Source organism: Aureobasidium subglaciale (assembly GCF_000721755.1).
Source record: "Aureobasidium subglaciale EXF-2481 unplaced genomic scaffold scaffold_25, whole genome shotgun sequence".
Classification (NCBI taxonomy): Eukaryota; Fungi; Ascomycota; class Dothideomycetes; order Dothideales; family Saccotheciaceae; genus Aureobasidium; species Aureobasidium subglaciale.
Window position 1 is genome coordinate 66,571 of NW_013566970.1, and position 27,163 is coordinate 93,733.

A 27,163-nucleotide genomic window follows, 5' to 3' on the forward strand; every position below is an offset into this window, starting at 1 on the left:
CGATGATTATCTGAGCTGACAAAATGCAGAAACATGCTTGCTACTGACAAGAGTCAGAAAGTAACAACAGACTCGGAGACCCAGGGCGGCTTATTGAATATACCACCTTATTCTCAAACCCATATTATCAAAACCCTGACCTGTCTCAATGCAAAGACTGATCTGGCCACAAAGTGATTGGCGAAGAATTTGTAAGAGTTGGACTTTCCTCATTTGTCGGGATTATCTTTTCATACTGCTTATCTTGAATTCACGAAAGCCGGATTTCATTTCGTCACAGCCTTACGCTTTTGCTCAAACACAACAATCATTGACCGCTCAACTTCACAATGACCAGTAAAAGAGTTTCAGACGGCGATGACACCGCAAGGAAGCGTCAAAAGACCATGGAAAGTACCAATAGCATGTCTGTCCACGAGTGAGCAAAAAGTCGCACTTGCAGATTGGCGCTTCGATACTGATGTGTATTGCAGCCTGGAGATTGTCGTCACGAAACACCGCACTGGTGTCGTAGTCGGCCGTGTGCCTTTGGAACACTTCCGAAGACTCGCCTCCGAGCACGTCAGGAGTTTGCACATCAAAGTGCTTCAACCTCAACACCTGATGATTCACAACTAAGTTTCATCGAATCTTACAATCACACATGTTTCTCATTGGACAAGCTGGTTGGTGCACAGAGACCTCCGCGCTCTTGCGCAAGACGAGCTTTCGATGCTTTGGGATCTAAGACAGTGTTACACTGCTGCCAATCAGTCGTCAGATCTCGACTGGTACAATGCATTGACCGGCATCGCAATGGATTGGCTTCAGCACACTCTCCCCAGAGCAAAGGAGAACATCGCTCGTCTTCGCAGCGCCAGCTCTACGATATTTCATGACCGAATGGAGGCTTGCGGTTGGCTTTGGTATTCAATCATGATCTCCGAAGTACCCAAGGCGACGAGGACTAAAGCAACATCATTAGTTCTGAGCTCTTCGATCTTCTGATCAAGAATGTTGAAAACCCCAAAGACAACAGAGATAAGCTGATCAGTCCTCTCATGTGAAACGCTGAAACTTTCTGCAAGAAATGCTACCTGCATTCCGACAAGACCGTCCTCTGCAAGAATGAAAGTCTGGGTTTCGGATTCGACATCTCATTACCCTCAGGTCACGACCTTCCTGGAAGTACCACCGGCAACCGAACCATCGTGATTCCTGTCTCATTGCTTCGCATGAATGTCGGAAGATGGAGCCGATTGTACATGGTGTATTTGGGCGAGCATAGGATCATGCACTTTGAGCAGGACTCGAAAGCTCACTCATGGAGGCGTGAAAATCCAGCGCCGTAGCCAACACGCCAAGGTCTTGTTTTACAGTAGGAACCTTCCGACAGAATTCTTACTATGGGACTCCAACGATGAGTTTTCGCTTGGTCGAGTCCAAATTGGCTTTCCCTCAGCAGACTGTTGTGTCGCCTTTCTGGATGCTGTTGCCCAGATAGATCCCGATCATGAAGTTGAAGAAATGAGCAAAGAACAACTCCGACCTGTTCTCGAAAGCTCAGAGCGTTTCTTCAGTCCAGCATAGAACAGATGATGGTAGGGTCGAGTTTCCAGCTCATTTTCGTCGGTGCGCCATGGGAAAGCACGTCCAACTTCGCTATATCTTTTCCGCAGACATCAGATCAGGCACTAAGCTAAAGGTGCATAATAGCACGCGTCAGACATTATCTTGCTTATACATCGATAAAATTGCTTTCACAGGCCTGTGTCGTGATTATCTTGCTTCAGAACCGTTTGCGAGTGGACACCAAACATCTGTGATATAGTATGCCGTCGAGAGATGTATCCGGTAAGTTGAGTAAGATGCCGGAGTAGTTCTGGGATAGTGAGTAGTACAAAGAACATGGACAGATGTATTGTGAGAGATGTCATTGTGATTTGTCGTCCGAGCGTCAAAGATCGGCGGTCTTGACCTCATCTCCTGCTCACAGCTCCTATAACTCATAGCTGTCGAGATGCACAATACGTTTGGGTATCGAAGCAGCATTCGACGGGATGCAACAGCGCCTCAGCTCTTCTCCAATGTCTCTCGTATAGTGAGATCAGCTAACCGATTGCTTGATCAAGTGTCTCAGGCGCCTGCACTTTAAAGGCATCGCTACCTGTGGTGTTGTCAGTATCGTGGAAAGCAAAATCCGTCATGTCTTTGGAGAGACATTAAGCTGGGTCGAAGGACGATCATCCATCATCAAGATTCTGGCCGTCGTCCATCTGCATCATCTCAAAGACCGGCTCACTAAGGCATTCATGCGGTCATGGGGGAGATTCAGACACCTCGTCTTCATGGGAAGATAAGAGCCCAAGTTCTGAAATACCTTTTGGATAACGTCGAAGATCCGTCGTCGCCACCCAAAAATATCCTGGCCGACGACTTCACTGATCATTGTCGCTATCATCGCCACGGTGAGAAAAGGTCGGCGCAGCGGTATTGTAGCAATCCTCCTTGCCAAGAGCATGAATCGCATTTCAGTCACACAGTTCCCCTCGAGCCTGGAGAGTAGAGTCATACATACTAAGTCATGCGTGCTCGGGACGTGACGGACTATGTGACTTTTGTGATACAATAGGTAGAAAGCTCGAACGAGGCAGAAATGTGCAAGACACGTAGGAAACGAAGGATTCGCTAGCCCGTTACAGAGCTCTTTTTGCCGATTAGCCTCCGATTGGACCCCTGACGTTCACTGGTGAGAGCGACTGTCGTCATGTTACTCTTCTGGCGTCAGGGTAATGATCAAGTAGGAGATGAGTGATTCGCGAAAACAAAGCATTACGGTTGTCGATACGTGCAATTCGTATGAGCATCGTGGCCATAGCAAATAGGCGACCCCGATGTCAAGCTCTGTGTCCACCAGCTACCTACTCATAAGGTGCTGATCGTGATGGAAATGAGCTTCCCAGCAACAGTAACAACACCCACTCTTGTGCATGCCACACCTTCATCTGCTTCTAGTGTGACCCCCTGAATCCCCTTGTGCCCCTTTCCCACGATCAAGACTCCCCTTCGACAAGTTCGGCCTTCTAGAAAGGCTCTTCACGTCGACACAGCACCAGAATCTCTCCCCTACGGTCGTGACTTTCAGACGCCTTCAATAAGTCGTGCCGGATTTGATGTCGGCATCTCCTGAGGCTGAGCCATCGATAGCTTCTTCGCCATCTCGTGCCAAACGATCCGGGACGGAGGTGATGGAAGATCGTACTGTGGTGGCCTGCTGCTAGACGTGGTAGTGACGTCGCTGGCCGCTGGTGACGCACCGGCTTCGCTTGCCGAGTAAGGGAAGAGCGACTGTAGTTGCTCCAACTTGTTTTGTAGGATGTCTTTCTGAACTGGATCGAAGCTTGGCAGAGAAAACAGGAAGCCCAGTAAGAATGTGAAGTCGTCAACACGACCTGCCGTCTCTTGGACTGTTGACGCAGGAACAGTGATGATGACATTAGCGATCGTATCCGTCAGCTCAAATAGCTTTTGTTGAATGCCAGAACCATGTATCTCAATGGCTTGACGAGAGAACCGCGTCATTAGTGCGCGGAGTTGTGTTGATAATCGTACTGGGAAAGAAAGCGATAAAGATTCTTTTGACGAAACGGAGCTCAGCAGACATTTTGACATGGCCATTTGCCAGACCAGCATCCTCAGCCAGTGTTTCGTAACAATCAGGTCCGCTTGTTGCATGTCTGTCAGCGGTGTGACACCGACATGGGCTTCGTTTCCAACCGGTTCTTCGTCAATCTCCTTGTGCTTGCTGTCGATCCATTCCCGCGTGACTGTGGTGGTGCCGAACCAGTTGGCGAGGAAACCTTCATCGATCAGTCTGAAGAGCCTGATAATTTGTGAAAAGCCTTCGTGGACACCCGGGGGTATTGACGGGTCGAAGTCTGGGAGCTCGTGTAGAGGAGGCAGCACTACCGGACGATAATTGGATATGGCCAAATATCTCTCGTGGATGAACACTTCCCAATATAACCTTTGCCTGCGCGCGCGCTCGCTCGCATTTAACTTCTCCATGGCTTCCGGATGACCAATACGTAGCATCTGAATCATGGTTATAGACTCCCGAACATAGTAGAATGACATGTCCATGTTTGCGAGACACATGAGAGAGATGTGAGCAAACTGACTGATCATGACCCTTCGGACAGACATCTTCTCGTCAAAGGCAATAGCTGCTCTGGCTTTGATGAGTTCATCTAGCCAATATCTGACTTGCGATTGAGAGTCACTGGAGCTGTCTGGACTTTTATTCGTCAAGGCAATTGTGATGGCTGTGTACGCGTAGACAAATGATTTGGCTTCTGCGTTCTGGTCCATCTCCCTGATTGACGCCAACACATCATCGACAGTCATGATGGGATTGACAGGATAGACTGACACCTCATAATCGTCCAAGAAACTGGTGAAGAACGGAGCATCGTGAGTGATGACGGAAGGCGATGGCTGAGCTGGACTCGATTCGGAGTTCTCGGCGCGTCCACTGGTGTTTTCTTTATACTGCGCAATAAGTTTTCCACGCTTCAGTGTCTTCGTTCTTGGCTTTGGCGCGGAGTAGACACAGCGGAGGTTAAGATGATTGCATTGCTGGCATTTTTCTTGACCGTTGCATTTGACCTTCCTCAGTTTGCAGGCATCACAAGCTTGGTTTGTCCGACGAGTAGGCGGCAGCGAGAAGGATGTGTTCATTTCGGGATGCATATCAGTTTGGAGTTGAGGGAAAGAGTGACAGGATGGTCAACCTCACCCCAGTCTGCGGAGAGCGGAAGCCCGCACGTCCAGCCAGCTCGCGCATTGACCTCGGCCCGCTAATTCAACGGTCCTCCAAGAACGACTCTTTTTTGTACAGTCATCTTTGCCAACGCGCGGAATCAATTATTGTCAAAGCTGGATTTGCTGAGCTGGAGCGAGCATGTCTTGTCTCTGGATGGCAAGACGGACCTGGAAAGTCGAGGCCTTTATTCGTCTTGAAAGACCGGTATGCACGTCTGACATGGCGCCTTCTGGGGACTCAGGCAGCGTGGTACATTTATGCAGGAGACCTCTCCCGCTCAGTGTCTCGGGGTGCGAATTCATATTGAGTTAGCACTATCCATTCGACGACATTGATGGTTGAGAAGACAACCTGGATATCAGTCCCCAGCTTGACGTTGTACGGACCTTAAGACTCCGACTTGCTGAAAGTACCTACCTGACCTGGCTAGGGCTGAGGAAGGAATTAACAACCCGCATCACCGTGGACTTGCCTCCTCAAGGCTTAAGCACATATTGATTTACACGTCAGTCCATGTCTTGCTCACACCGGTGACCTCGGCGTCTACAAAGCTTTACCAGAGACAAAGTACCAGATGTATCGCTGAACTACGACTTTTGGCCACTCCGAATCTTCCTTTCGCTTGCCAACTGTGAAAGTGGACGCCGATCACGTACCATCCGCAAGCTACAGCACCTACACCTGGACTTTTGTCGATGTATCATGATCACGGGATGCTGCTTGGTCTTCTGCATTATGATTCTGGTTACATGGTCTGACACTTGACACGGGCGTACAATGCGAGAACCCGCGAGTCAACTTGCCTGCGCGTTTGTTGCATACCTGATGCTTGAACGAGATTTACGGGTGTCACGACGATGTTAACGAATGGGTCGATTGAGGCAATCAACCAAGCGACGTAAATTGAGGTACGAGGGGAAATTGCAAGTGCCCCAAGCCAATCGGCAATCATCGTGATGTTCATAGTAAGTCACGACAAGGGGTGTTGTTCTGTAGGTCCCCGAAAAGTCGGCGAGCAGAAGAAGCTAGTCTCTCTCGCAACGACATCCGTATACCGTTGACCCGGCTTTCATTGTTCCTTAAAAGTGGTCATGTTTGCTTCTTCAATTCCTGTTCCACATCTTCATCCTGTCTGCTTCTTAGCCTAGACATAACCAAATGTCTGCTAACGTGTCTTCGGACACAGAAAGACAGACTGGGCATGAACAGCACATGTCCAATGAAATCGTTCACACACTCTCGTGGTCCAACATCACACAAACCGTCAAAGACCGGTCAACCAAGGAGCCCAAGCACTTGGTCAGAGATGTTGGTGGTCAAATCAAGGCCGGTAAGTGCTAATCTGACTTCTGATGACCAAAGCGATGTTAACACTATAGCAAGGCGAGGTACTTGCCCTGATGGGCCCATCTGGCAGTGGGAAGACCACTCTCCTTAATATACTTGCAGGCCGCACTTCAAGCACCAGCGGTAATGTGGTTGTCAACGGTGCTCATGTGTCAGCACCAGTCTTCAAGAAGCTCACATCATTTGTCGAGCAGGAGGATGCTCTTGTGGGCTCTTTGACTGTCCGCGAGACGCTTGACTTTGCTGCTCGTTTATCTCTTGCAAGGTACGCTCCGAATCCCTGTATTGCTGATATCCATCACTAATACGACAAAGATCTGTCATTAAGAACGAGAAAGGGACTCGAGTGCAGAGTTTAATCGACAGCTTCGGTCTCAAGAACCAGTCTGATACCCTCATCGGTACACCGATTCGCAAGGGCATCTCAGGCGGCCAGAAGAGGCGTGTCAGTGTTGCCAGCCAGTTGATTACTGCGCCCAAAATACTTTTCCTCGATGAGCCCACGAGTGGACTTGACTCTATGGCCAGTTTTCAAGTCATCTCTCTGCTCAAGAATTATGCTCGTCAGCATCAGGTATGACTTTTCACCTACTATGTCACAGCTTCAGCTGACCCATAATCCAGCTACTTGTTGTAGCCAGCATCCATCAGCCGTCTGCCGCCACTTTTCAGCTCTTCGACAAGCTTTTGCTACTTTCTCAAGGCCACACATGCTACTTTGGTACCGTGTCAGGTGTTGCTCCATACTTCAGCAACCTTGGCATGCCCGTTCCCGAGTTGATGAACCCTTCTGAGCACATACTCAACTTGACGAACACCGACTTCGACCCCGAAGCTGGCGTGGTAGACACTGTTACTCAGTGCCTTGCAATCCAAACTGCCTGGAAGACTCATGAAAATGATGTACACATTGTGACCTCAGCTCAGGAGAAAGACGATGCTCTTGTCAATCTTCAAGGCCCAGGTTTGGTCCATGATTTGGGTATACCTATCACGCTCCTGCATCGTCTTTTTCTCAAGTCGTATCGCGACATCGTCACGTACTGGATCCGTGTCGCTATGTACATGGGTCTCGCCATCATGATGGGTACCGTCTGGCTGCAGCTGAGCACCATTCAAAAAGACATTCAGTCGTTTGTCAATGCGCTCTTCTTCGGGAGCGCATTCCTTTCGTTCATGGCTGTTGCGTATGTACCTGCCTTCTTGGAGGACAGAGCCATCTTTGCCAAAGAGCGTGCCAATGGCCTCTACGGACCTCTGTCGTTTGTGGTTTCCAATTTTCTCATTGGTCTGCCTTTCCTCTTCCTCATTTCCATCTTATTTGCAACAGTCACCTACTGGCTCATCAACTTACGCCCGGATGCTACAGCCTTCTTCATACACGTTATGTGGCTATTCCTCGATCTGGTCGCCGCGGAGAGTCTGGTCGTCCTTGTCTCCTCTATATTTCCCAACTTCATCATTGCTCTCGCTCTCGTGGCTTTCGCCAATGGCCTCTGGATGTCTGTCGGTGGCTTCCTCGTGCCTACGGGCAGTCTCAATGTCTTTTGGCGCTATGTCTTCCACTACATTGACTACCAAGCCTATGTCTTCCGCGGCATGATGGTCAACGAGTTTGATGGCCGTATCTACCGTTGTGCTGGCGATGTTGTTACGGGATGCTCGTGTGCTTACGAGAGCGAGCTTTTGGACCAATGCAAGATTGATGGCAAGGCTGTGCTGCGATACTACGACTATCCCACGGGACAGCTAGGGAAGACGGTAGGTATCATGATTGGCATCATTGCCGTCTATCGTGTGCTCGGGTACCTGGCTCTGCGCTTTAGGAAGTAGGAATTGAGCAGAACAAAGCTGCAAAGAGAATCACGTCTTGTGGTGGATACAGTGGGTTGAAGAATCCCGCGTAGGGTCATACGTAGGGGATGGGATCTCGACAAGAGTTCATAGTCTATGTATCACGCGCGAAAATAGAGTAATCACCGACACCAAGGCAAGCTATGATGGAATGACGACAGGTTGGCGCGTTACTCATACTCCGTCCAGGTACCGGTAAGCACTGTAAAGAACCCCGTTTTTAGATTGAAGCTATAGCTCCGGCACATCGAGTTCGCTCTAGAATTACCGGATACAAAGCATGAAGTCATTGGAGATTCACGTGTTTGGGGAGGCTCTCGCTCGTACCCCAGTCATTAGTATTCAACATGGAGGCACGTCAGGAATGATTCCTGATCGTCACCCAAGCCAATTCTGGCACACTGTCATGTGGAAGAGTGAACTGGAACTAGAGATCGACACGTCGTGATTACCATTGACTGGACCCTTGAGATAATTTCTGATGCAATGGTCACAATCATGATAGATGGTGGCTTGTCGGAACGGGCGGGCTTATAGTCGGTCGTCGGCAACAAATGCATCACGGCCCACGGGCTGTGAAAAGCGGTCTGTGCAGAGATGACGAGATGGCAGTACAGTGTACGGTGTACGGCCATGGAACAGACCTTGATGGTTGGCTGTCAGGCCATGTGCATGATGTTACAGACTAAGCAGACTATTTACCCAAAGCGGTGTTGTACAGACATTTGGTACAGAGGAGTTTTTCCCAGCTCAAATTGCGACGCGCAAATCTCTCAATCGTCCGCCGGGCGCAATGCTTGAAACTCCCAAACACATGTTCTTCACCAAACGGAGAACAAGAAAAGTATCGAAGCCCGGGCTTCAGGGTTTTGGAAAGTCAAAGAAGGTTTGATTACACTATCAAGGACCTGAGCCAAGACTGGCTGGTCGATGTTGAAAGAGTCGAGCCGCCATAACGGGGAAGGAGTGGCCCAAGGATTGAAGGATTCAGAGGGCGGGGGGACTAACCAATAGCAGCGGTTTATCTGTGCAGCTCGATGCATACGAGTTAAGTGCTGCCTAACTGCTTCATCGTATCTTTCGGTCGCCAGATCCAGGCGCTTTGTCTCGATATCCTCAGAAAAGGCTGATTCCATTGTCCGGGCCAAATAGCAGGCGAAAACCTCAGGTTGGCTTCTCGCAGCACCAGCAAGCATGCCGTCACCAGACGAAGCCGCGTCCGACGGCTACTTCAATGACCTTACACAACAACTCCCCGACCAGCCCAATCAGTCGCAACAACCAAAGTCCAAGCGTGTAGCTTGTGTTCTGTGTCGCAAACGTAAGCTCCGTTGCGACGGAGCGAAACCATCTTGCGCGACATGTAGCCGACTATCTCACAACTGCGCCTACGATGAGGTGCGAAAGAAGAGCGGGCCCAAGAGGGGTTATGTCAAAGAGCTGGAAGCCAGACTGGCCCAAGTCGAAACACTTCTCAACACTCATGCTGCTGTCGAGATGCCGCTGAATGCCATCGACCAACCCGTCATCAATGGCGAAGATCTGCCAGACTTTGGCGGCATTGACCCTGAGCAGACGCGTCTGATGCAGGAGATGCATGTTGGCCATTCTCCGCCTGCAAGCAGCAGCGCCATGCCCGGCACACGACTGCCCTCAATGTCCGACGGCTACGATGCCGAGCTTCCTCAACTCTGGAAGGGCGATATCGATCCCCAAATCCCGACATGGGCTCCCAATCTCTCTCTGCTTTCCACAGGCATGGAAGAACCCCTGCCACCTCCAGAGGTATGCGCCGACCTGACAAGCATCTTCTTCGAGCGCTGTCATCCTTCTGCTCCGCTCTTACATCGACCTCGCTTCCTCATGGCCATGCAGAACACATCGCCTGCGGTACGTCCTCGCTTATCTCTCCAATACGCCGTCTGGACCTTGGCTGCAAGCGCTCATCCTAAGTACGAAGATATGGTCGACACTCTGTACCGCCGTGCACGTCACTATCTCGAGCGCGACGAGATGTTCGGTGTTGGTGAAAGGATGATCAACCTCGCTACTGTTCAAGCCTGGCAGTGCATCTCTGCTTACGAATTCAAGATGATGTACTTTCCTAGAGCTTGGCTCAGTACTGGAAGGACGAGTCGTCTCGCTCTGATGATGGGTCTGCATCGTGTTGATGGCCCGAATATCGATGTCAAGCAATGCTTGCCCCCACCAAAGGACTGGATCGAAAGGGAGGAGAGAAGACGTTTGTTCTGGCTAACCTTTGCTGGTGATCGCTACGCGAGTATTGGTACTGGCTGGCCCATGACCATTGATGAGAGTGACATCTACACTGATCTGCCTTCCTCTGAGGAAGCCTTTGAGTATGGCAACCCGGAGCCTTCAATGTCTCTGCAGGAAGCTCTCACCCCTGGCGGTGCTGACACGTTGTCTTCTTGTGGTTCTGTGGGTGTCATATCCGCTCTCTTTGGTCGCAACTTGTTGCATCTACACCGACAAACTCCTGATCAGAACGATGGCGATGTGAACGGTGTATTCTGGAAACGTCACCGACAGATGGATGGTACAATCCTCACACTACTACTTGGGCTACCTGAATCATTGCGACTACCGCTCGCCGCCTCCGATCCAAAGGTCGTCTTCATGAACATGTGTGTGCACACTTCCGTCATCTGCTTACATCAAGCGGCAATCTTCAAGGTGGAGAAGCATTCGCTGCCCGCCAAACTTGCTGCTGAGTCAAAGATGCGCTGCTTGACTGCTGCAGCTGAAATTTCGAGTTTGATGAAGATGACGAGTCACCTGGATATGGCTCAAGCGAATCCGTTCATGGCTTTCTCTCTCTACGTGGCTGCCAGAGTATTCGTCCAGTACCTGAAGTCACGACCTCGCGACGATACTGCCCGAGGATCCCTACATTTCCTGCTTTCTGCTCTCCAAGCCATGAAAAAGACCAATCCTCTAGCCGAATCCTTCATCGCACAACTAGACGTGGATCTAGAAGTCGCAGGCCTCGAAGAACTCCGCTCTCTTCGCGTTCGAGCAGCTCGCAAAGCCCAAGCTCAAGCCAATGCCAACATGTCATGCCCTTACGCCGAGAGTAACACCAAGAACGGCGGTAGACCGACTTTCGGTGATGATGGCCTAGCTAAACACACAAACCCTAGAGGCAGCGGAAACCATCCTTCTGGTGGCAACTTCCCTCCGGAGATTGCGGAAATGATGCAACAACACAGTGGGAACTTCAAAGGAATCTTCCCCGTGAGAATGAACATTTCTTCTGATTCCTCGACGGCACATACATCGCCTCAGACATTGGACAGCAGTGATGGCGATGTGATGGAATTATGCAACACTGGTGTCTCCCCATCCGATTCATCCTCGTCCTCACAACCAGCCAATCACTCCGCCGTCGTATTCCGGCAATCAAGTAACAACTGGCAACCCCTCGGCCAATCCCAACAACAGTCTCCCGAACTCCTCTACGCCACCCAACCACCACAACAATCACCCCAATTCAACCAACAACAAACCCAAACATCCCAACAACATCAACCCACTATTTTCGGTAACATACAAGATACACCAATGTCTACACTACTACCACCACATTTGTCAGAGTTTGGCAATACGGAATTCTTGAATTTCAGCAAGACGGCTAGTGCGACGGTGTTGGAATTGGGTGCTGTGGATGAAGGGCAGCTTTTTCAACTCAGTGATGCCGAGTGGGGGCAGGTTATGGGGGAGTTTGGGGATGATCTTGGTGGTGGTGGGAGCATGGGGGAGTTGCAGTGGGAGAGTGGGGTCAGAGGGGCTTTTGGCAGTTGAAATTGAGCAAAGGGTAGGAAGGTTATGGGGGGAGCGAAGAAGGTAGAAAGGGTGGGGATTTTGGGCAAATGTGTGTGTTTTTTCTTTTTTGGGTATACCATTTGGAGAGATTTGTATTATATGGAAGGGATATTGGACAGGTTTGGAGATGAGGGAAAGGAGCTATTTTTGGGAGAATGTTTGTTTTTTTATAGCTCTCTACTCGTTATATAGTGTGCGTTTTTTTTTATATTCATGAATGTAATGAACTATGATAGCTTTTTTTCCCACTCTTCTTCTCTTCTAGCCAAATCTTTCCACGTCACAAAGTGTGACACTTGAAAGTTTGGAGCATCGTTTTCATTGATGATTTATCTACATGATGCTAAATTTTTCATGCTCTTTTTTCTAGTTCTCGGGCTTCATGGTTTCATTTCTGGTTCTGCTCTTTCTTGCTTCATGCAACTTTTTGATCTCTTGATTGCTTTCCTTGTTTGCTTTGTGACCCTTGACGAAAAGGACAAGGAAATGGATGAAAGTACGTGATTCTCTCCCTCGTTTCCGTGACCTTTCTCTCAAGTCAATGCAACTATTCCATGGCAATCCTGTCCCAGTCCTCTCCCTACTTCATGTATGAGAGAAGAAGAAAGAGACTAAAACAAAAGTCCCTCACAAATCCGCCATGTCAACATCCCCATCACTCTCCTGCCCAGCAATAGGAGGCATCTTCTTAACCGGCACACTCCCCACCCCCAAACTAGTCTCTACACCTTCCACCCCCTCCGGCAGCACACCCACCATATGCAAACCCGGCATAAACACAGCAGGACTAGGACTCAATGCGGTAATGGGTGGCACAACAGGGGTTTCCGCTGCACTGTCTCTGGACAATGGGCGAGGGGTATCGTGTTTGGTGGGGATGAGGGGTGTGGTTCCGGTGGGGAGAGGGGGTATGGGCGAGGTTTGCATGTGGGGGTTGTTGCGGAGGAGGGCTGCTGAGGCGGGGGTNACGGTGGAGGNTTGGAAGGNGTAGGGGGTNGNGGNGGNGGGGGTGTTGAAGGGGNGGGCGTGGGAGGGGGAGGAGGATGGTTGTTTTGTAGGTGAGTGGGCGGCGGCGCGTTGTTGTTGTTGGAGTTGAGCGGGAGGAGGGAAGGATGTGTTTGGAGACTGAAAGAGGCGTTGGCCGGATGGTGAAGGGCTGTTTCTGGACGGGTGGATGTGGTGAGGTGTGGCGGAGCCGTTTGTACGGTGTTCTGGGAGGCCGTGGGAAGATGACGGGCGAGAGCTTTTGGTCGGTGAGGGAGGACCCATCTGCAGGCCATTGGGCTGGAGGACGGGAGGATTGATTGAGTGTGACGAGACGGCGCCAGCGTGAGCTTGGGCGTGCAAAGTGGAGAGGTCGCCATCGTTCGACTTTTGTGTAGGTGGAGGAGGAGAGCTGCCGTAGTTTGACGACGGACGAGCAGGTGGAGGTAGTGTGCTGCCGTTCCACGCTTGCTGAGGAACACCAACGGGAGGAGCACCAGCAGGACGGTGGTAGCCAGGTGGGCCAGGGCTTTGACCAGAAGGCGAAAGTGAAGGGCCATCCAGCAGGTTGTAGCGGCGGGCAGCTGAGCGGGGCGTCGAAGTTACTGTCTCGACAGCCTCAACTGGACGACCGCGAGAGGCGTCTTGTGCGGCTTCCTTTTGGCCTGGGAAGTGCAGGTGTAACGGCGGCAGCTTGGGCTTTCTCTGGCAGTCCGAGCAGATGAAGTGGAAGTCGTCCTGTTCGGCGTCCTTCTCGTCGATGCCGTGACACTTTGAGTGCTGCCAGATGTTGCACTTTTCGCAAGCGATTGAGTGTGTGCCGTCGTCGTAGTTCTGGCCGTGCTTGCCACAGACTGCGCAGTCAAAGATCCACTCGCCCTCTTCTTCGGCCAAAGCATCCAACTCTTTCTGTCGTCTATCCATCTCAGCCTTGAGGTGGCGCTCCGACAGCCGGCCCTCGATCTCGTCGCCGTTCTCGAGACTCTTTTGGTTCTCCTCGAGCTTACGGAGCTCTTCTTCGTGCAAGATGCGCTTGACTTCGCGCTCCTTGAGTCGTTGTTCCCTGGTGAGCATACGCGATTCGCGAGCCTGTCTTCAGTCAGTATTTCGTTGCTCGTCTTCCATGACACTCCGCAACTCACGTGTTCCAACTTTTCCTGTTTCTGCTGCTCCTTGCGAGCCATGTCGAGCTCTGCTTGTCTTCTCTTCTCTGCTTCAGCAGCCTCATCTTCCGCCTTCCTCTGCTCTGCTTTGCCGGCAAGTCTGCTTGACCTTTTGGCAGTTGCCATCTTTTGCAGGTTCTCTAGCTCTCTTTGCTTCTTCAACATCTTTTGGCGCTGTGCTTCTACGCGCTTTTCAAGGATGGGCATGATTTGTTCATTGATGCGCTTTACCAGAGCCTTTTCGTTGGGGTCGCGACTCTTGCGGAGGGACTCGAGGAAGACCGTGTAGTCGTCGTGTGTGACGGCGATGCATTCCCACGTCATACCACCGAAACCGTCGTCCTCGGCTTCCTCGTCATCCTTGATATCCATTCCGGTGGTCTCTTGCTCTTCTCCTTCGGCTTCGCTTTCTTGCGCAGTGTCGAGCTTGATGCGCTTGCTGGCACGAGAGCCGCGTGATCTGCGTGCCCTGGCCTTTGCTTTCGGCTTGGGTGCGGGAGGGGGCGGTAGAGGTGCTTCGGTACGGCGGTAGAGGCGGTCGTCGTCAAGGACGTAGTAGGAACGGTCTTGCGAGTCCCAGCCGAGCTCTTCGATGCGCTGTCGGCAATGTCAGTCAACAGAAAGTGTCATCCTGCAGCAAGGACATACCCATTGTGTCTGCTCATTGTCCTTTTCCTCCATCAAGCCGCGCATGCGCTCTGCGTTGTTGAGGGTCCATGATGAGAGCTGGTGCAGTACGCGAATCTTTGTGAAGACGTCGAACTCGGCAAACTTGTTGGGCTCTTCTTCGATGCCGTAGGGGTTACGTTGAGGTGCCTTTGCGACAAATTGGCGGCGAGTGTACTCATCATAATTGTCGTAGCTGATAGGGGTTAGTGGAATGTTTCATAGTCAGTGGCTGGCTGGACGCACTTCAGGCCTCGATGCGAGGAGACGAATTTGAGGAGGGTCAGGCCAATCTCTGCCAGCTTCTCGGATGCTTCGGGTCTGAGACATTCGTGCTCTAGATCCTGTTCCTTGGTCAGCAATTGACGGGACGCGTGAGAAGCGCCGGCGCATACCTCCATGTCGAACTCGGGGTCGATCTTGACGGGCTTGCCGAAGATGTACATGTATTGCATCAGGGCGGCAAACTGCCACATGTTCCGTAGACGGACGAGAGTCTCATTGTGAGGTTGTGCCTTTTCCACGGCGACAATGCTGCTGTCCAGTTCGGCCTCCTGGCGGCCGCGCTTCCTGGCAGGCATCTTTTCTACACAGGGGCCAAGCTTCTGTTTCGTGATGCTGCGAGTTGGACTTGTGCGTGCTTGGAGGAACTTCTGTCAAGGATGAGGAGACTACAAGGAACAAGGATGAATGAAAGCTCGTCGAGACAGTGAATTACGGCAATTTGGTAGTGCAAAGATAGTGAATGCCACTTGTAGACGCGCATGCGACGTGAAGCTGCATGGGCCCAATGTAGAGGTGACGGTGCCAAGGAGTGAAGTTTCCAATCCGCCGCCCACCAGGGTCTTTGGCTTTCTTCACTAGCCCCGCATTTATTCTCCTGTTTCTTTCTTTTTTCCTCTCGTCTCTCATCACTCCACTTTGACTTTGGTCTTGATTGCGCACTTCATTTGATCTCTGTCTCCTCAAGTGACACATCTTGCAATCCCAACATGCTTCACTGATCTATCGCTATCATGTCCAATTCTGAACTGCCATCACATCACGTCCGTGCGAAGCTCTATGTCTCACACTTTCTGTCGACATGGAACTCTCGTCTGTTTGAATTCGGCGCTGTCTTGTTCATTTCAAGAATCTTCCCCGGTACCTTGTTTCCTGCTTCTATCTATGCTTTGACTCGCTCTGCTTCTGTCGTCGTCTGTTCGACCATCATAGGTCGTCTGATTGACCGCTCTGAACGCATGCATTTGATTCGTTTGTCAATCAGTAAGTTATCTAGTCTCGTCAATATCATCCTTGTTCTTCAATATTTCAAATACTGCTTGTTGTATCTGCTGGGTCTGCTGGCTCTTCCTTGGCCATCTTATCCCTTCTTGTCTCTTCTCCTGAATTGTGTTGACCGGCTGTAGTCGGACAAAGAGCTGCGACTGCGACATCATGTGCCCTGTTATGGCTCCTGTTGTACTCGGGATACACCTCTCTTGGCTCCTGGTCTGCAAAGGCTGCTTTAGCACTTCTCTCCCTTCTTGCTTGCGTCGAAAAGCTCTCGTCGGTAATCAACACAATATCTATCGAACGAGACTGGGTTGTCGTAATATCACAGAAGAATGCGGACGACCTGCAAGAGCTCAACTCCCAAATGCGCCGTATTGACTTATTCTGCAAACTGGTCGGACCTCTTGCCATAGCCTTGGTCGATGGCTTTTCGACCAGCATAGCTATCCTCGTCACGTTCTGCATGACTGCAGCCTCCGTATTCGTCGAATACTACGCAATCGCAAGAGTCTACCACCGGGTCAACGACTTGCAGATACGTCCCACAGCTTCGCAAGACTCCAAGGCAAACAACGATAATACCATTACTTCAGGCACAAGCCGCCGTGGTCGTGAAACCTTCCGAACATGCATCTCCTATGTCCAGCATCCGGCGTTTCTCCCCTCCTTCTCATTGTCGCTGCTCTACCTCACCGTCTTGACTTTTGGTGGCCAGATGGTCACCTACCTCCTTTCAGTTGGATTCAGTTCGATCTCAATCGGTCTTTTACGCACTGTATCCACATTCTTCGAGCTGTCATCAACATGGCTTGCACCGAAGGCTATGCACAAGATTGGTGCCATCAGATGCGGAATATGGTTTCTCAACTGGCAGATTGTCTGGGTCGTGATTACTGCGACTATGCTCTGGGTGGAGCTCCCACCGAAGTATGCTGTTGTGGGTCTGCTCGCTGGTACAATTGCCAGCCGAGTTGGTCTTTGGGGCTTTGACCTGTCTGCACAAGTCATCGTTCAAGACGCCGTCGAGTCTGATCAACGAGGCTCCTTCTCGGCCATGGAAGCGTCGGTTCAGAATACCTTTGAGCTCTTGTCTTTCGCTTCTACTGCGGTTTTTGCTCGTCCTGATCAATTCAAGATTCCTGCTGCTGTTAGTGCTTCGGCTGTTGTACTGGCTGGGTTGCTGTATGCCTTTTTTGTTCGTCAGCGAAGAGGTCACTTGTTCCATGCCTCCCAGTGTATGCAGCGCAAGGATCGATCGAAGTGGCAACCATTGGCTCAAGACGAAGAGATTGAGTTGAGTTGATATATACACAGGTCTCGCCATGTCCAGGTGCTGAAGTCGGTCACGATCGCGGGAACAAACGATTTCATTAGATGGCTACATTCGCCAGGCAACATACGATGCGTAATGCTAAAATGTCCCTACCATGTCTTTCAGCTTCCAGCCGAATGCACTCCGTCTTCTCAAAGATTTTCAGGCATGAAGTCTCTGAACGGGAACGTGGCTCCTTCGAAGTCAAACACCCTCCCTGGATGCCTCTCCTCTTCTGTCAGGTCCTCATGAAGACATTTCAGCTTCGTGTGCCTTTCTCTAGCCAAGCTTTCAACAAAGTACTCCATTTCCTTCTCGGTCGACAGTGTCTTGAGCGGGCACTTCTCAAACCGTACTTCAGGTGTGTCAACTGGCAGTCTGGCGTGGTAACTGGCGGTCGAGGCCCACGCGCCCTCTTCTGCGAACAACTTGAGCTCTTCATTATCTCCCATTGCAAAGACACCATGGCGGTCGATCAGAGCACGATCCTTGTCGTGGCTATACATGCTATTCGAAGGGAGGAACTGAAGAGCATGTGTTTTATCTTGCACACAATCTCTGATGATCATCATTTTGTCATTTTCCCTCTTCGACCATGCCCAACCGCGACGATGTACCTTCTCTGGTGTAACGACCTGGATACTTTTCGCCTGAGGGAAAGCCCCCTTATGGCGCGCATCTTGAAGAGCTCCAACGAATCGGATCGTGCTCTTTTCGTCATTACCACCTATAGAACTGCCGGTGCTCATTTGTACATCATGGCTCATGGCTGAGTGTGTCGTTCTGCAGATGTTGCGAGCGTACATCAAGTCGAACCAGTGAGGGTCATTTCTGCGCTCGAATGATACCAGGAGACTGCGTAGATGCGGCGCTTGGACATAGCTCTTCTCACGGGTCTTGGAAATTGACTCGATCATGGATTCACAGATGTTGGACACTCTAAGTGATAGATGTTGCAGTCTGGGTATCATGTCGCGAATCATGGTACATATGCGAGGCGACATTGCACTGAACTGAATCTCGCGACCATTGGTGTCGAGCTCGAGGTTGATGCAAGATTTTGGCAATGACTTGACAAGCTCGACAAAGACTCGGGCGTCCAAGAACCCAGCACCTTCCCTCTCTAGCTTGGACTTGTCCTCAAAGAAAGGATCTTGAGTGAAGATGGAGAAGGTGTCAAGTCGAGGATATTGTCTTGGTAGCATGCTTGCCAATCTCATGAGCTGCACATCCAAAGGAGTCAGCTTACCCCTCTGTCTGCACGTTTTCTCATCTCGTGTGCTACCGTATCCTTCAGGTCTGACATTCAGTGTCAAGGATTGAACCTGCTCCCACGTCCTCTCACGATTGCGAAAACGCTTTTTACCCAGTCCAGTCCTCTGCTCTCCAACAGGAGGCAAAGGTTCCGCAAACATAGCCTTGGCTTCTTCGAAAGTGCTTGATGCATCTCTCACACAACTCCCGTGGGTCAGGCACCACATCTCATGGAACTTTGCAGTCATGCTCCAGATGTCGACATGTGTGTTGAAAGTGCTGTCGAGGAAGGAACTGATGTTTTCGTTGTGAAGTACGACGTGTTCGTAGAGAACTGGGGTACCTGCGTCGTTCCAGAGGCGGGAGACGCGAAGGGCGTTCTTGAGCGTACTGTAGCCGCCTTGTTCACGAACTTGCACCAAGATCTGCTTCAAGATCTCATTGGGAATGTTTTGCATAGTGACAGGCATGACTGCTCTACTGAGATGTGTTCGGCAGATGTGACACCTGGATGGTGGGAGCTCTGGAGTCTTTCCCAGAAGACTATCGCTTGACCAAAGCCTTGCACTGATGTTGAGGAAGGAGGGAACAAAGCGTAAGGGTAGAAATATCCCTGCTCTTATGACTGAGTACAGCTCCTTCCTGATCAGTCAAATATTGCTGCCTGATCTCCTCGCTGGACAATACGTTGGGGTTTTGTGGATTCCTTGGTATTGTCGTCTGAAAACAGGCCTCTTGTTCGAAGTCTGGAGGCTGCCTTGTCGCTGCCTGATCGATATTGCAGCGCTGTTCACTGCAAATTCCGCAAGTAGAGGCTCAAGTATCGCTGGGATCGGATCTTGCAAGTAGCTTTCTGGTCAGTGTCGTATTGCTGCTGGATCTTGGACTCGAATACGCCTTGTGAAGCTCATAATCCGACGTCAAAGCACTTGGTGGACATTGAATATGAACCTCGCACGATCTGACTCAATGTTTGGTGGCTTATCCCAGGCTCTATCTCAGTAGTCAGAGTTTCGTCGGGGTTCATTCGTGATCCTGATGGCATCGATAACAAGCAAAGGGGTGATTAAAATGAGCGTTTCCCAAGGTTTTTTGTATCCTCTGACGCTCTCCTCCCAAGCTATTTCTGTTCGTTGGCTGTGTGCGCATGACTCTGTACCCGACGTCGCAAAGTCCACACTTGTGTCTTATATCTTTCGAGGTGAATAGCCGTCTCAGATTTGAGCTTCGACTTCGACGCAAGCTGCAAGCCGCAAGCGCTCTCATGCAGCACAAACACGTGACATGTGATCCATGTCTTTGGCATGTGATTGCATACCTCCGACATTCCCTTCATAAATACCAAAACCAAGCACTTGGAATGCCTTAGTATAAAACAGGAAATCGCTTCTATACTGGGTTTTTCTTAACTATTCAATCGAGATGTCGACGCTTCAAGCATTGCAATCGTGATACTCTCCAAGCTTGAACAGCTTCTTTGCGTTTTCCCTTCCAACATTCTTATACGCTTCCTCTCCACCCAATGCCTTTGCAATGTTCTCTGCATCTCCATCCCACCATCCACATCCATTCTCAATAGTCTCATAAGGATAGTCTACACTAAACAGCAATCTCTCAGGACCCAAGTATTCAGCAACATAGTTCAACGTCTGAGTACAGAAATGTCCAGAAGTGGTCAGGTAAATGTTCCTGTTGAAGTAATCGTAGATTGTCCTTTTGCACATGACGTCTCCAGCTGCAGCAGCAAGAGGCTTCTCGACATCTTCGAGCCAGTGGTTTATACGCCAAAAGTCAAAGGGGATGTGTTCGCCGAGATGACCAACGATGATTTTGAGAGAGGGAAAGCGGTCAAAGACACCATTGGTGATGAGACCGAGGAGGTGAAGGCTCACACCGTTTGCGAAGCTGAGGGGTGGGCCGACGAGGTACTTGCGTTGAGCGTACTGCTGCTCGTAGTATTTCCCCATGGGAGCGGCTGGGTGGATGTATACAGGGACATCGAGCTCGACTGCTACTTTCCAGAAGTCGTCGTAGGCGGGTTGGTCGTAGAAGAGGTAGGATTCTCCATCAGAACCGGCGTGCTGGACATCGTTCAGGAGGGCGCCGTGGAAGCCGAGCTTGACGCAACGGCGGAGTTCCTCAGCAGCCTGTTTGGGGTTGTGCATGGAGAGTGCTGCGAAAGCGCCAAGACGGTCACGATGGTCTTTGATCTCGTTGGCGATGTATTCGTTTACTTCGGTGGCGTGCTTCTCGGCCTCGGTGGGATCGGTGATGCCTTGAATACCGGGGACTGTCAGGGAGACGATGGTGTAGCCAATTCCATGGGCGTCCGAGACTTCGAGACGCTCGCCGGTGATAGACTTTATCTGGCGCATGTAGCGGTCCAAGTCCTTGGGGGCGATGTACAGAGCTGCTTGATCACGGCTCTGGTCTGCCAGACGAGGGATCTCGTAGGCCTCTTCGAATGAGACTTTGCCGAGCATGATGAAGAGGTGATTGAGAGGGTGGTAAAGATGACTTGTTGGTTTGCGAATGTAGAAAGATGTGATGATATGATGCCGTACATTGTCGACGGGGCTGACATCTTTTATAGACCTTAGCTCGACTCGAGACTGCACGCCTTGCTTCCTCCTCCTCGGACGTGTTCTTCTCAGACGTCACTGCAAAGTTAGCATCCGGTCCCCTCAACATGTGGCGATACATGGTGAGATGTTGATGGTATGGCATGATCACAGACGTGGTATCGCTTCCGAAGACGATCCCTGCAGTGTCTGACCCGACTACCACCACGGGGTACCGCAGACTGGATAGTCTTTCGTCGGAAGTGACTCGAAAGCCTGCTTCCGAAAGCTCCATCGCGGCATCGGAAGCTGCACCCCGAAAGTTTGATGTGCTAAGATCGATCTTATCTGCATGAGCAAAGCAAGCAAAGGCTAAAACATCAATTGATTGAGTCAAAAAATCAATGTCGATGATGTAGTTGCGAGATTTAGTCGTTCGTGACGAGGATCGAGGCCGAAGTCGACGAGTTTCAACAGTCTATTTTGAATAATCACCGAAAACAGTTTCATTCTTCGGCGCGAAGACTTGGCTTGATACACGGTCAAGGGACGCAGTCTTAATATGGAGTCATCAGCGTAGCACTTTCTTTAGCATGAGCTTGATGGGGAATTGCTGTCGAAAAGCATAGCACTTTTCGGATTGGGTCGAGTTCAGTGGAGAGCACTACTTTGTAATATCTCACTACGCACTGACGCTGATCCTGGAAACGTCCCTGCCTTGATACAAGGCTTCTAAGGTATCTCGCAAGGCACAGGGGACCATGTACAGCTTCTGCAATAAATTCACATACAGTATGAGGTCATCAGTGTCACACTTCCTCCGGCAGAGGACTCGCTGAGAAAATACTTAGCTGTCGAAAGGTAGAGTACTTTTCACGTCGATCAAGTTGTCAATGAGAGCGATGATTCAGAACATCCCTCAGAAATCGAATACTACTCCTGAAGATGGCTCTGCCTTACTACGGGGCTTCCGTTTCATGCTGCCAGGAGCCACCGAGAATTGCGATTTGGTCTCAGTACAGCATTCTCGGCGTCGTATCGTTGAGTGCGAGGAAAGTGCGACCTCTTCGAGGCGTCACGCTCAAGCTTGCCGCTCCGACAATGATCTAGTCGACTGTTGTGCGTTTGGCAAGAACGACGGGAGCCAGTATGCCACTTGTTTCTCTTCTCTGTCAACAGCTCATCTTCATCTCATCACAACATCGACATTCGACAAGACTCATCTCTGCTTAGCCCATTGCACAACATACCATCCAAGCAGCATCATCAGCAAATATGCATCTCTCTACTATCAGCATCGCCGTCGCCGCCGTCATAGTTGGTACCGCGTAAGTCATCTCCTCCAAGCACCTCCGTCGTCAGCTTTGCACTCTGCGTTGCATCAGCCCTTCCCTCGACATCGCGATCATCATGGAGACAGAGTACTGACACCTTTTTAGCCTCGGCCTCCCTCAGGGATGCCTCAGCTCCGTCACTGTCAATGGCACAAGCGTCTGCAGCATGCCCAAGTCCATCAGCCCCATCATCGGCAAGGTCAACGCCAATGCCTCAGAGACTACCACAGCTACATACTACACACCGTCCCACGAAGAAGTGTTGTCGGCTCTGGGCCACACCTCCCCAACTTCATCTGACGATCAGGTCATCCCCAAGATGACACCATCACCCGAATCTTCTGCCATCAGCATCGCTGGTGTTGTAACAGATCTGCACAACTACTATGATCACATGGATTCCGTCATCAGTACCACCTACCGGACATTCATTGTCAAGCACATCTCGGGACCAACATACCACACAACCATCTCCAGCGAGAGGCCTACCAAGAGCAAGTCCAAGGTCACCAGCTCCACCAAGAGCGAGTCCAAGGTCACCAGCTCCACCAAGAGCAAGTCCAAGGCCATCAGCTCCACCAAGAGCAAGTCCATCAAGAGCTCTCTGCTTTCAGAAAGGACTCCCATGACTGCCACACCAGTTGCAGCCGCAGCAGCGACCTCGTCGAAGACCACCAAGCGATGCAGTACCAAAGTTCGCATCGATCCCTCCGGTTGCACCACGTTCGGCTCCGAGGTAACCTCGACGAGCTACGTTGATTGTCGAGGATGCGAGCTGGAGGTGAAGACCGAGAACGTTTGTCACCCCCATACTCACAATCCATGACACAAGCTGACGATAAGTAGCACCATTGCCTCTGGCACACGACCTCCAGATGGGAGACCGGAACCGCGATTACAGTCAAGTGTATGGAGACCTCCAGCCCGGTCATGGACCTTTAATCATACTCACAGCTTCGAAGTTTGGTTCGGTGGTCGGCGTTTTTCTTCTCCTTCTCTTTTCTTTTGTCCCCCCTATCGATGACTATGGCATTAAGCTTGGCAACATTATTATTACCCTGGCGGAGAGCACCTCCTGTATTTGAACTTTTACCAACGCATACTCGAGCATCATGTGCCCTCTCACGGGATGGTGAGTGATCCGTGACCACCTGTCGCAATGCACAGTCCCGTTTAAATGTGTGATGATCGTCAGGAGATCTTGTAGAAGCCGGGCTCCCCGAGGTGGACTGATGATTGTTCAAATAAACTGTGCCTCCAATCAGCCATGGTGCAGCCCCTCCTTATCAAGCAAGGGAGCTAGAATAAATTCTGCCTTCTTGTCAAAGGCACCGCTTTGGCCGTCTCAGGTGGCTTTGCGGAACGGTATGAACATATTAGACTTTACTTTTGCTGTACTTCTTATCAAACTCATCATCACTGTCAATTCCTCGTAAGCAACACACGCCACCGTCTCAATATTCGACTCTGTCTTTCCAAATGGGAGCTTTTCTCACATCATCCTCATCCCATACGATTTTGCCCTTTTCATCGAATCTAGCCCCCTCATCCGAGATCTCGATGACCTTTTCAGTTTCTTTGATTTCTTGTGCAGAAACGCCTACTTCGTCCCTGACGATCCAAAGAGTCGGTGGTGTTGCCGTGATAGCAGGATGATGGTATGCATGTTCCAGCACCTCCTCTGGGATACTAGGAGCAGGTTTTCCAGGAAAGGAATCCCAGAGTTGACGGCGTAGAGCAGGATAACTTGACTTGTTACCGTTGAAGAGGAAAGGAGCAAAAAGCCCTCCACGCTTGAAGTGTGAGATAAAGGCATTGGTTGTGGCATTTTGAGAGTACGGGGATGTGGTTTTTGGTTGTACTGTTTCGCCTGCGTGGATATCGATTGGAGGGGTTGCGCCATCTTCACTCGCTTGTGCGAGTGCTTCTTCTTCATTTTCGGCCATCAATTCGTCGTTTAGCGAATTTGAGAGGGGTGCCAGGACAGCGTTGAGATAGGTTTGGTAGATGAGGGTGAAGATTAAAAGTAACAGCATCAATTTCGCGGGACCGGTGGCTTCGCGGGCGCTCATGAGGCCGATGAGACAGATCTCCGAGAGGTAGACGCCGACGCTTAGATGTTGGAGGGCGCGACCGTAGGCATCACCCTTGGTGTCTACGGCCATGGTCAGGACGTAGAAGACGTTGTAGCGAAAGGCGAGGTAGAGGAAGAAGATGCCGAGCAGAGCAAACCCGAGGACCAACGGAGCAATGCAAGAGTAGGAGATTGCTGTCATGATGTTAGCTTTTTCGAGTGTGAGTGACTATGCTAAATCTTACCGATAACAGCAAATAAGGTGAACTTGGGATAAGTATCTCCCCAGCTCAGTCCCGTGAGCGTGATGAACCTCTCGAACTTTCTGCGAGGTGTCGTGTCCAAGAAGGGCGACAAGATATTAAACATGAGGAACGGCACGATTTGAAATATCGTCGAGGCAGTGACAGCAACACCTTGCAGAATGAAGAAGGATAAGTAGAAAGTGGAAGCGGTAGGCAGATTGTCGGCAAGTAGAGTAGGAGCCTGGGCAGGGTCGTTCCAGATTTCTTCTACAGGTGATATCAGTACCTGAAACATTCGAAAGACAGGAGGAAAACATACTAGCAACGGTCGAGGCGCCTGAACTGAAGGTTGTAATGAGGAACACCTGTACAACCTGGAAGGCAAAGTACCAGCCTTGTGTACGGAGCTCAATCTGAGCAAGCGTGATAGATCCAGCTTTTCTGGCAATGACTACACAGTTGTCAGCTAGTTCAAATCAAATTGTGAACCATGACTTACAGCGACAGATGATAGGCACCAGAGCCAGGATAGCAGAGATCAACAGAGTAGGGAGAAGACCTCCTATAGCGCCCTTCGCCCCAGGAGAAAGCTTGTTAACGAATCCAAGAGGAGGGAAGTTCTTGGAGAGGTTGTCGATGTCTGCAAGTGAACCAACAAGGCCCACGGGTACTGACCAAAACACAATCAAGAGGACGATGACCGCGTTCGCTATTAATGTGCGAGTCCAGCGCTCAGGCTTACCCATTGCCAAGTTGATCCATACGATCTCCTTTGGACTTGCGAGGCCAATCGTTGATGCCTCCATCTTGCCTGGCTGCTTCCAGAAAGGATCCGAGTAGGCAAGTTGTGCAGCGCGTTGCGTCTCGAACTCGACAAACACTGCAGGGAGGAGTTTCTCATAACCTTGTACATGGCGTTTCTGGAGAGCCTGAACCTTTGGGATGGCTGTCTGCAGCTGCTCGCGGTACATGTGGATGGCATCTTGCTTTCTGCCGACCAATGCAATGCGCTTCGAAGGTCTCTCTTTAGGAGCGACCCACTGCTGAGTAGCAGTACCAGCTCTCTCAGGGTCGTCGGCGAAATGCTTCTCCCCCTTTAGATGTTTCTTGGTGGCAATGGTGGACAGCTTGATCTCTGCCTCTTCCAGCGACATAGCCGTATCGTTCATGTTGTCGACAAGACTCTCGAGTTCAGTGCAGTCTGTGGCCAGCCAAACACGCTTGACACCATAGAAGTCGGCCTTGATCCACCTCTCGTGGCGCATATCTTCTGGCACTCCCGTGAAGAGCACGACACGAGTAGAGATGCGAGTAGCATTACGGGGAGTGGTGAGATATGCTTGGCGCAGATTGACATAGTACAGAGTCTCCTTGGTGATGACAAACATGACGAATCCAAGGAAGAAATATGCACATCCTGCATGCCAGTAGAATTTGCTAGGATCTGTAACGTTGCTGAACGTGAACATATCAAGCTCAGACTGGTCACCGCCGCCACTGTAGTTGACACGAAGTAGGAAGACCCAAGTGATGATTGTTCCCACAAGACATATGTAAGTGAGCATGCGGAAGTAGCGTATGAAGAGGTAGTTGTCCAATGTCTGGTGGTTCAAGACAAATTGGTCTGGAAGTTTGCTAAAGGCAGATATCCAGTCGAACATGCCATATGCTGGTCTGGGTGTTTTTTCTCTGTTCTTGTCAGCTTTTCCTCCGCTGCAAATCAGTACCCAGATGTTCGTACTCATCTTCCAAGGTGTTCAAAAATGTTCGCGGAGCATATATGCGACGCTGTTTCTGTCGGAGATACAAAAATGCCAATACCATGGGTATGGCGATGATGAGCAGAGGAATCACAGTCGATAGCAACTTGTTGTACGACGAAGAACCTCCACGATTGTCACCCTCGCTCTGAGCATCTTGTAGAAGAAGTTAGTATATTTTATCGTGTGTAACGACTGTGCAGATTTTGAACTGGAAGTTGGAACATACCTATCGCGTCGCTGGACGCACCCATATTCAACACACTCTGATCACTGAACGACATGTTAGTCGTCGCCGGAACTAGAGCAACAACTGTCAAGTGTGATGTTTATATTAAACTCAAGACCCTTCTGTTTTGCCAGAATGGTTCGCGTTTCGTGGCTGGCGAGTCGTGACGATTGGTGACGCAACCCCAGCCTTCTGCGGGGCTGCCGGCCAACACTCCGACCTTGGAACAGGTCGACGCCACTTTTCTCTCCTCGAAATCTTGTAAACAATTGACCTATGTTGCCAACGCGAACATATATCCTGTCTCGACCTCTTATGAAAACTTGTACATGGATCGATCATCGCACTACAAGGACATTGACTACTCAAATAACGGAGCCCACTCGACATGGCCACAAGGACTCTTGCACTCAGATAAACATACAAGGCTTTGGCTTGCCCGGTAGCCCATAGCG

The 27,163-nt window shown here is 50.6% G+C and overlaps 9 protein-coding genes across 9 annotated transcripts; 5 read left to right on the plus strand and 4 right to left on the minus strand.

The window, feature by feature from the left end:
- Positions 1–1,102: 1,102 nt before the first annotated feature.
- Positions 1,103–1,663, plus strand: AUEXF2481DRAFT_446790 (uncharacterized protein). Its single transcript, XM_013484982.1, has one exon. It carries the CDS (start codon positions 1,219–1,221, stop codon positions 1,567–1,569), a length of 351 nt encoding a protein of 116 aa, XP_013340436.1. The 5' UTR covers positions 1,103–1,218; the 3' UTR covers positions 1,570–1,663.
- A 1,048-nt stretch (positions 1,664–2,711) lies between these two features.
- Positions 2,712–5,167, minus strand: AUEXF2481DRAFT_447080 (uncharacterized protein). The gene is made up of 2 exons (XM_013484983.1): positions 4,972–5,167; positions 2,712–4,917 (listed from the first exon to the last, which is right to left on the minus strand). Exon 2 carries the CDS (start codon positions 4,729–4,731, stop codon positions 3,121–3,123), a length of 1,611 nt encoding a protein of 536 aa, XP_013340437.1. The 5' UTR covers positions 4,732–4,917; positions 4,972–5,167; the 3' UTR covers positions 2,712–3,120.
- Positions 5,168–5,962: 795 nt separating this feature from the next.
- AUEXF2481DRAFT_8106 (uncharacterized protein) lies at positions 5,963–7,984 on the plus strand (the record flags this gene model as incomplete). Its single annotated transcript, XM_013484884.1, has 4 exons — positions 5,963–6,134; positions 6,188–6,416; positions 6,467–6,725; positions 6,776–7,984. 4 exons carry the CDS (start codon positions 5,963–5,965, stop codon positions 7,982–7,984), a joined length of 1,869 nt encoding a protein of 622 aa, XP_013340338.1.
- Positions 7,985–8,950: 966 nt separating this feature from the next.
- AUEXF2481DRAFT_43559 (uncharacterized protein) lies at positions 8,951–12,103 on the plus strand. Its single transcript, XM_013484931.1, has one exon. The coding sequence runs from the start codon at positions 9,200–9,202 to the stop codon at positions 11,828–11,830; it is 2,631 nt and encodes an 876-aa protein (XP_013340385.1). The 5' UTR covers positions 8,951–9,199; the 3' UTR covers positions 11,831–12,103.
- A 3,577-nt stretch (positions 12,104–15,680) lies between these two features.
- On the plus strand, positions 15,681–17,242 carry AUEXF2481DRAFT_32622 (uncharacterized protein; the record flags this gene model as incomplete). The annotated part of the gene is made up of 2 exons (XM_013484910.1): positions 15,681–15,930; positions 16,074–17,242. The coding sequence occupies 2 exons, from the start codon at positions 15,681–15,683 to the stop codon at positions 17,240–17,242; spliced, it is 1,419 nt and encodes a 472-aa protein (XP_013340364.1).
- An 81-nt stretch (positions 17,243–17,323) lies between these two features.
- On the minus strand, positions 17,324–19,314 carry AUEXF2481DRAFT_447177 (uncharacterized protein). Its single transcript, XM_013484984.1, has one exon. The coding sequence runs from the start codon at positions 18,973–18,975 to the stop codon at positions 17,404–17,406; it is 1,572 nt and encodes a 523-aa protein (XP_013340438.1). The 5' UTR covers positions 18,976–19,314; the 3' UTR covers positions 17,324–17,403.
- A 562-nt stretch (positions 19,315–19,876) lies between these two features.
- On the minus strand, positions 19,877–21,406 carry AUEXF2481DRAFT_43564 (uncharacterized protein). The gene has a single exon (XM_013484932.1). It carries the CDS (start codon positions 20,986–20,988, stop codon positions 19,939–19,941), a length of 1,050 nt encoding a protein of 349 aa, XP_013340386.1. The 5' UTR covers positions 20,989–21,406; the 3' UTR covers positions 19,877–19,938.
- A 553-nt stretch (positions 21,407–21,959) lies between these two features.
- On the plus strand, positions 21,960–23,511 carry AUEXF2481DRAFT_91741 (uncharacterized protein; the record flags this gene model as incomplete). The annotated part of the gene is made up of 4 exons (XM_013484973.1): positions 21,960–22,185; positions 22,328–22,394; positions 22,506–23,196; positions 23,247–23,511. 4 exons carry the CDS (start codon positions 21,960–21,962, stop codon positions 23,340–23,342), a joined length of 1,080 nt encoding a protein of 359 aa, XP_013340427.1. The 3' UTR covers positions 23,343–23,511.
- Positions 23,512–23,854: 343 nt separating this feature from the next.
- AUEXF2481DRAFT_8113 (uncharacterized protein) lies at positions 23,855–26,763 on the minus strand (the record flags this gene model as incomplete). The annotated part of the gene is made up of 6 exons (XM_013484885.1): positions 23,855–24,669; positions 24,720–24,986; positions 25,039–25,170; positions 25,219–26,408; positions 26,461–26,635; positions 26,709–26,763. 6 exons carry the CDS (start codon positions 26,761–26,763, stop codon positions 23,855–23,857), a joined length of 2,634 nt encoding a protein of 877 aa, XP_013340339.1.
- Positions 26,764–27,163: the final 400 nt, after the last annotated feature.

Excerpts from the sequence above, each read along its gene's own strand:
- AUEXF2481DRAFT_447177 (XM_013484984.1), bottom strand. The coding sequence starts at position 18,975 with ATGCCTGTCACTATGCAAAACATTCCCAATGAGATCTTGAAGCAGATC.
- AUEXF2481DRAFT_446790 (XM_013484982.1), top strand. The coding sequence starts at position 1,219 with ATGTCGGAAGATGGAGCCGATTGTACATGGTGTATTTGGGCGAGCATA.
- AUEXF2481DRAFT_447080 (XM_013484983.1), bottom strand. The coding sequence starts at position 4,731 with ATGCATCCCGAAATGAACACATCCTTCTCGCTGCCGCCTACTCGTCGG.
- AUEXF2481DRAFT_43564 (XM_013484932.1), bottom strand. The coding sequence starts at position 20,988 with ATGCTCGGCAAAGTCTCATTCGAAGAGGCCTACGAGATCCCTCGTCTG.
- AUEXF2481DRAFT_43559 (XM_013484931.1), top strand. The coding sequence starts at position 9,200 with ATGCCGTCACCAGACGAAGCCGCGTCCGACGGCTACTTCAATGACCTT.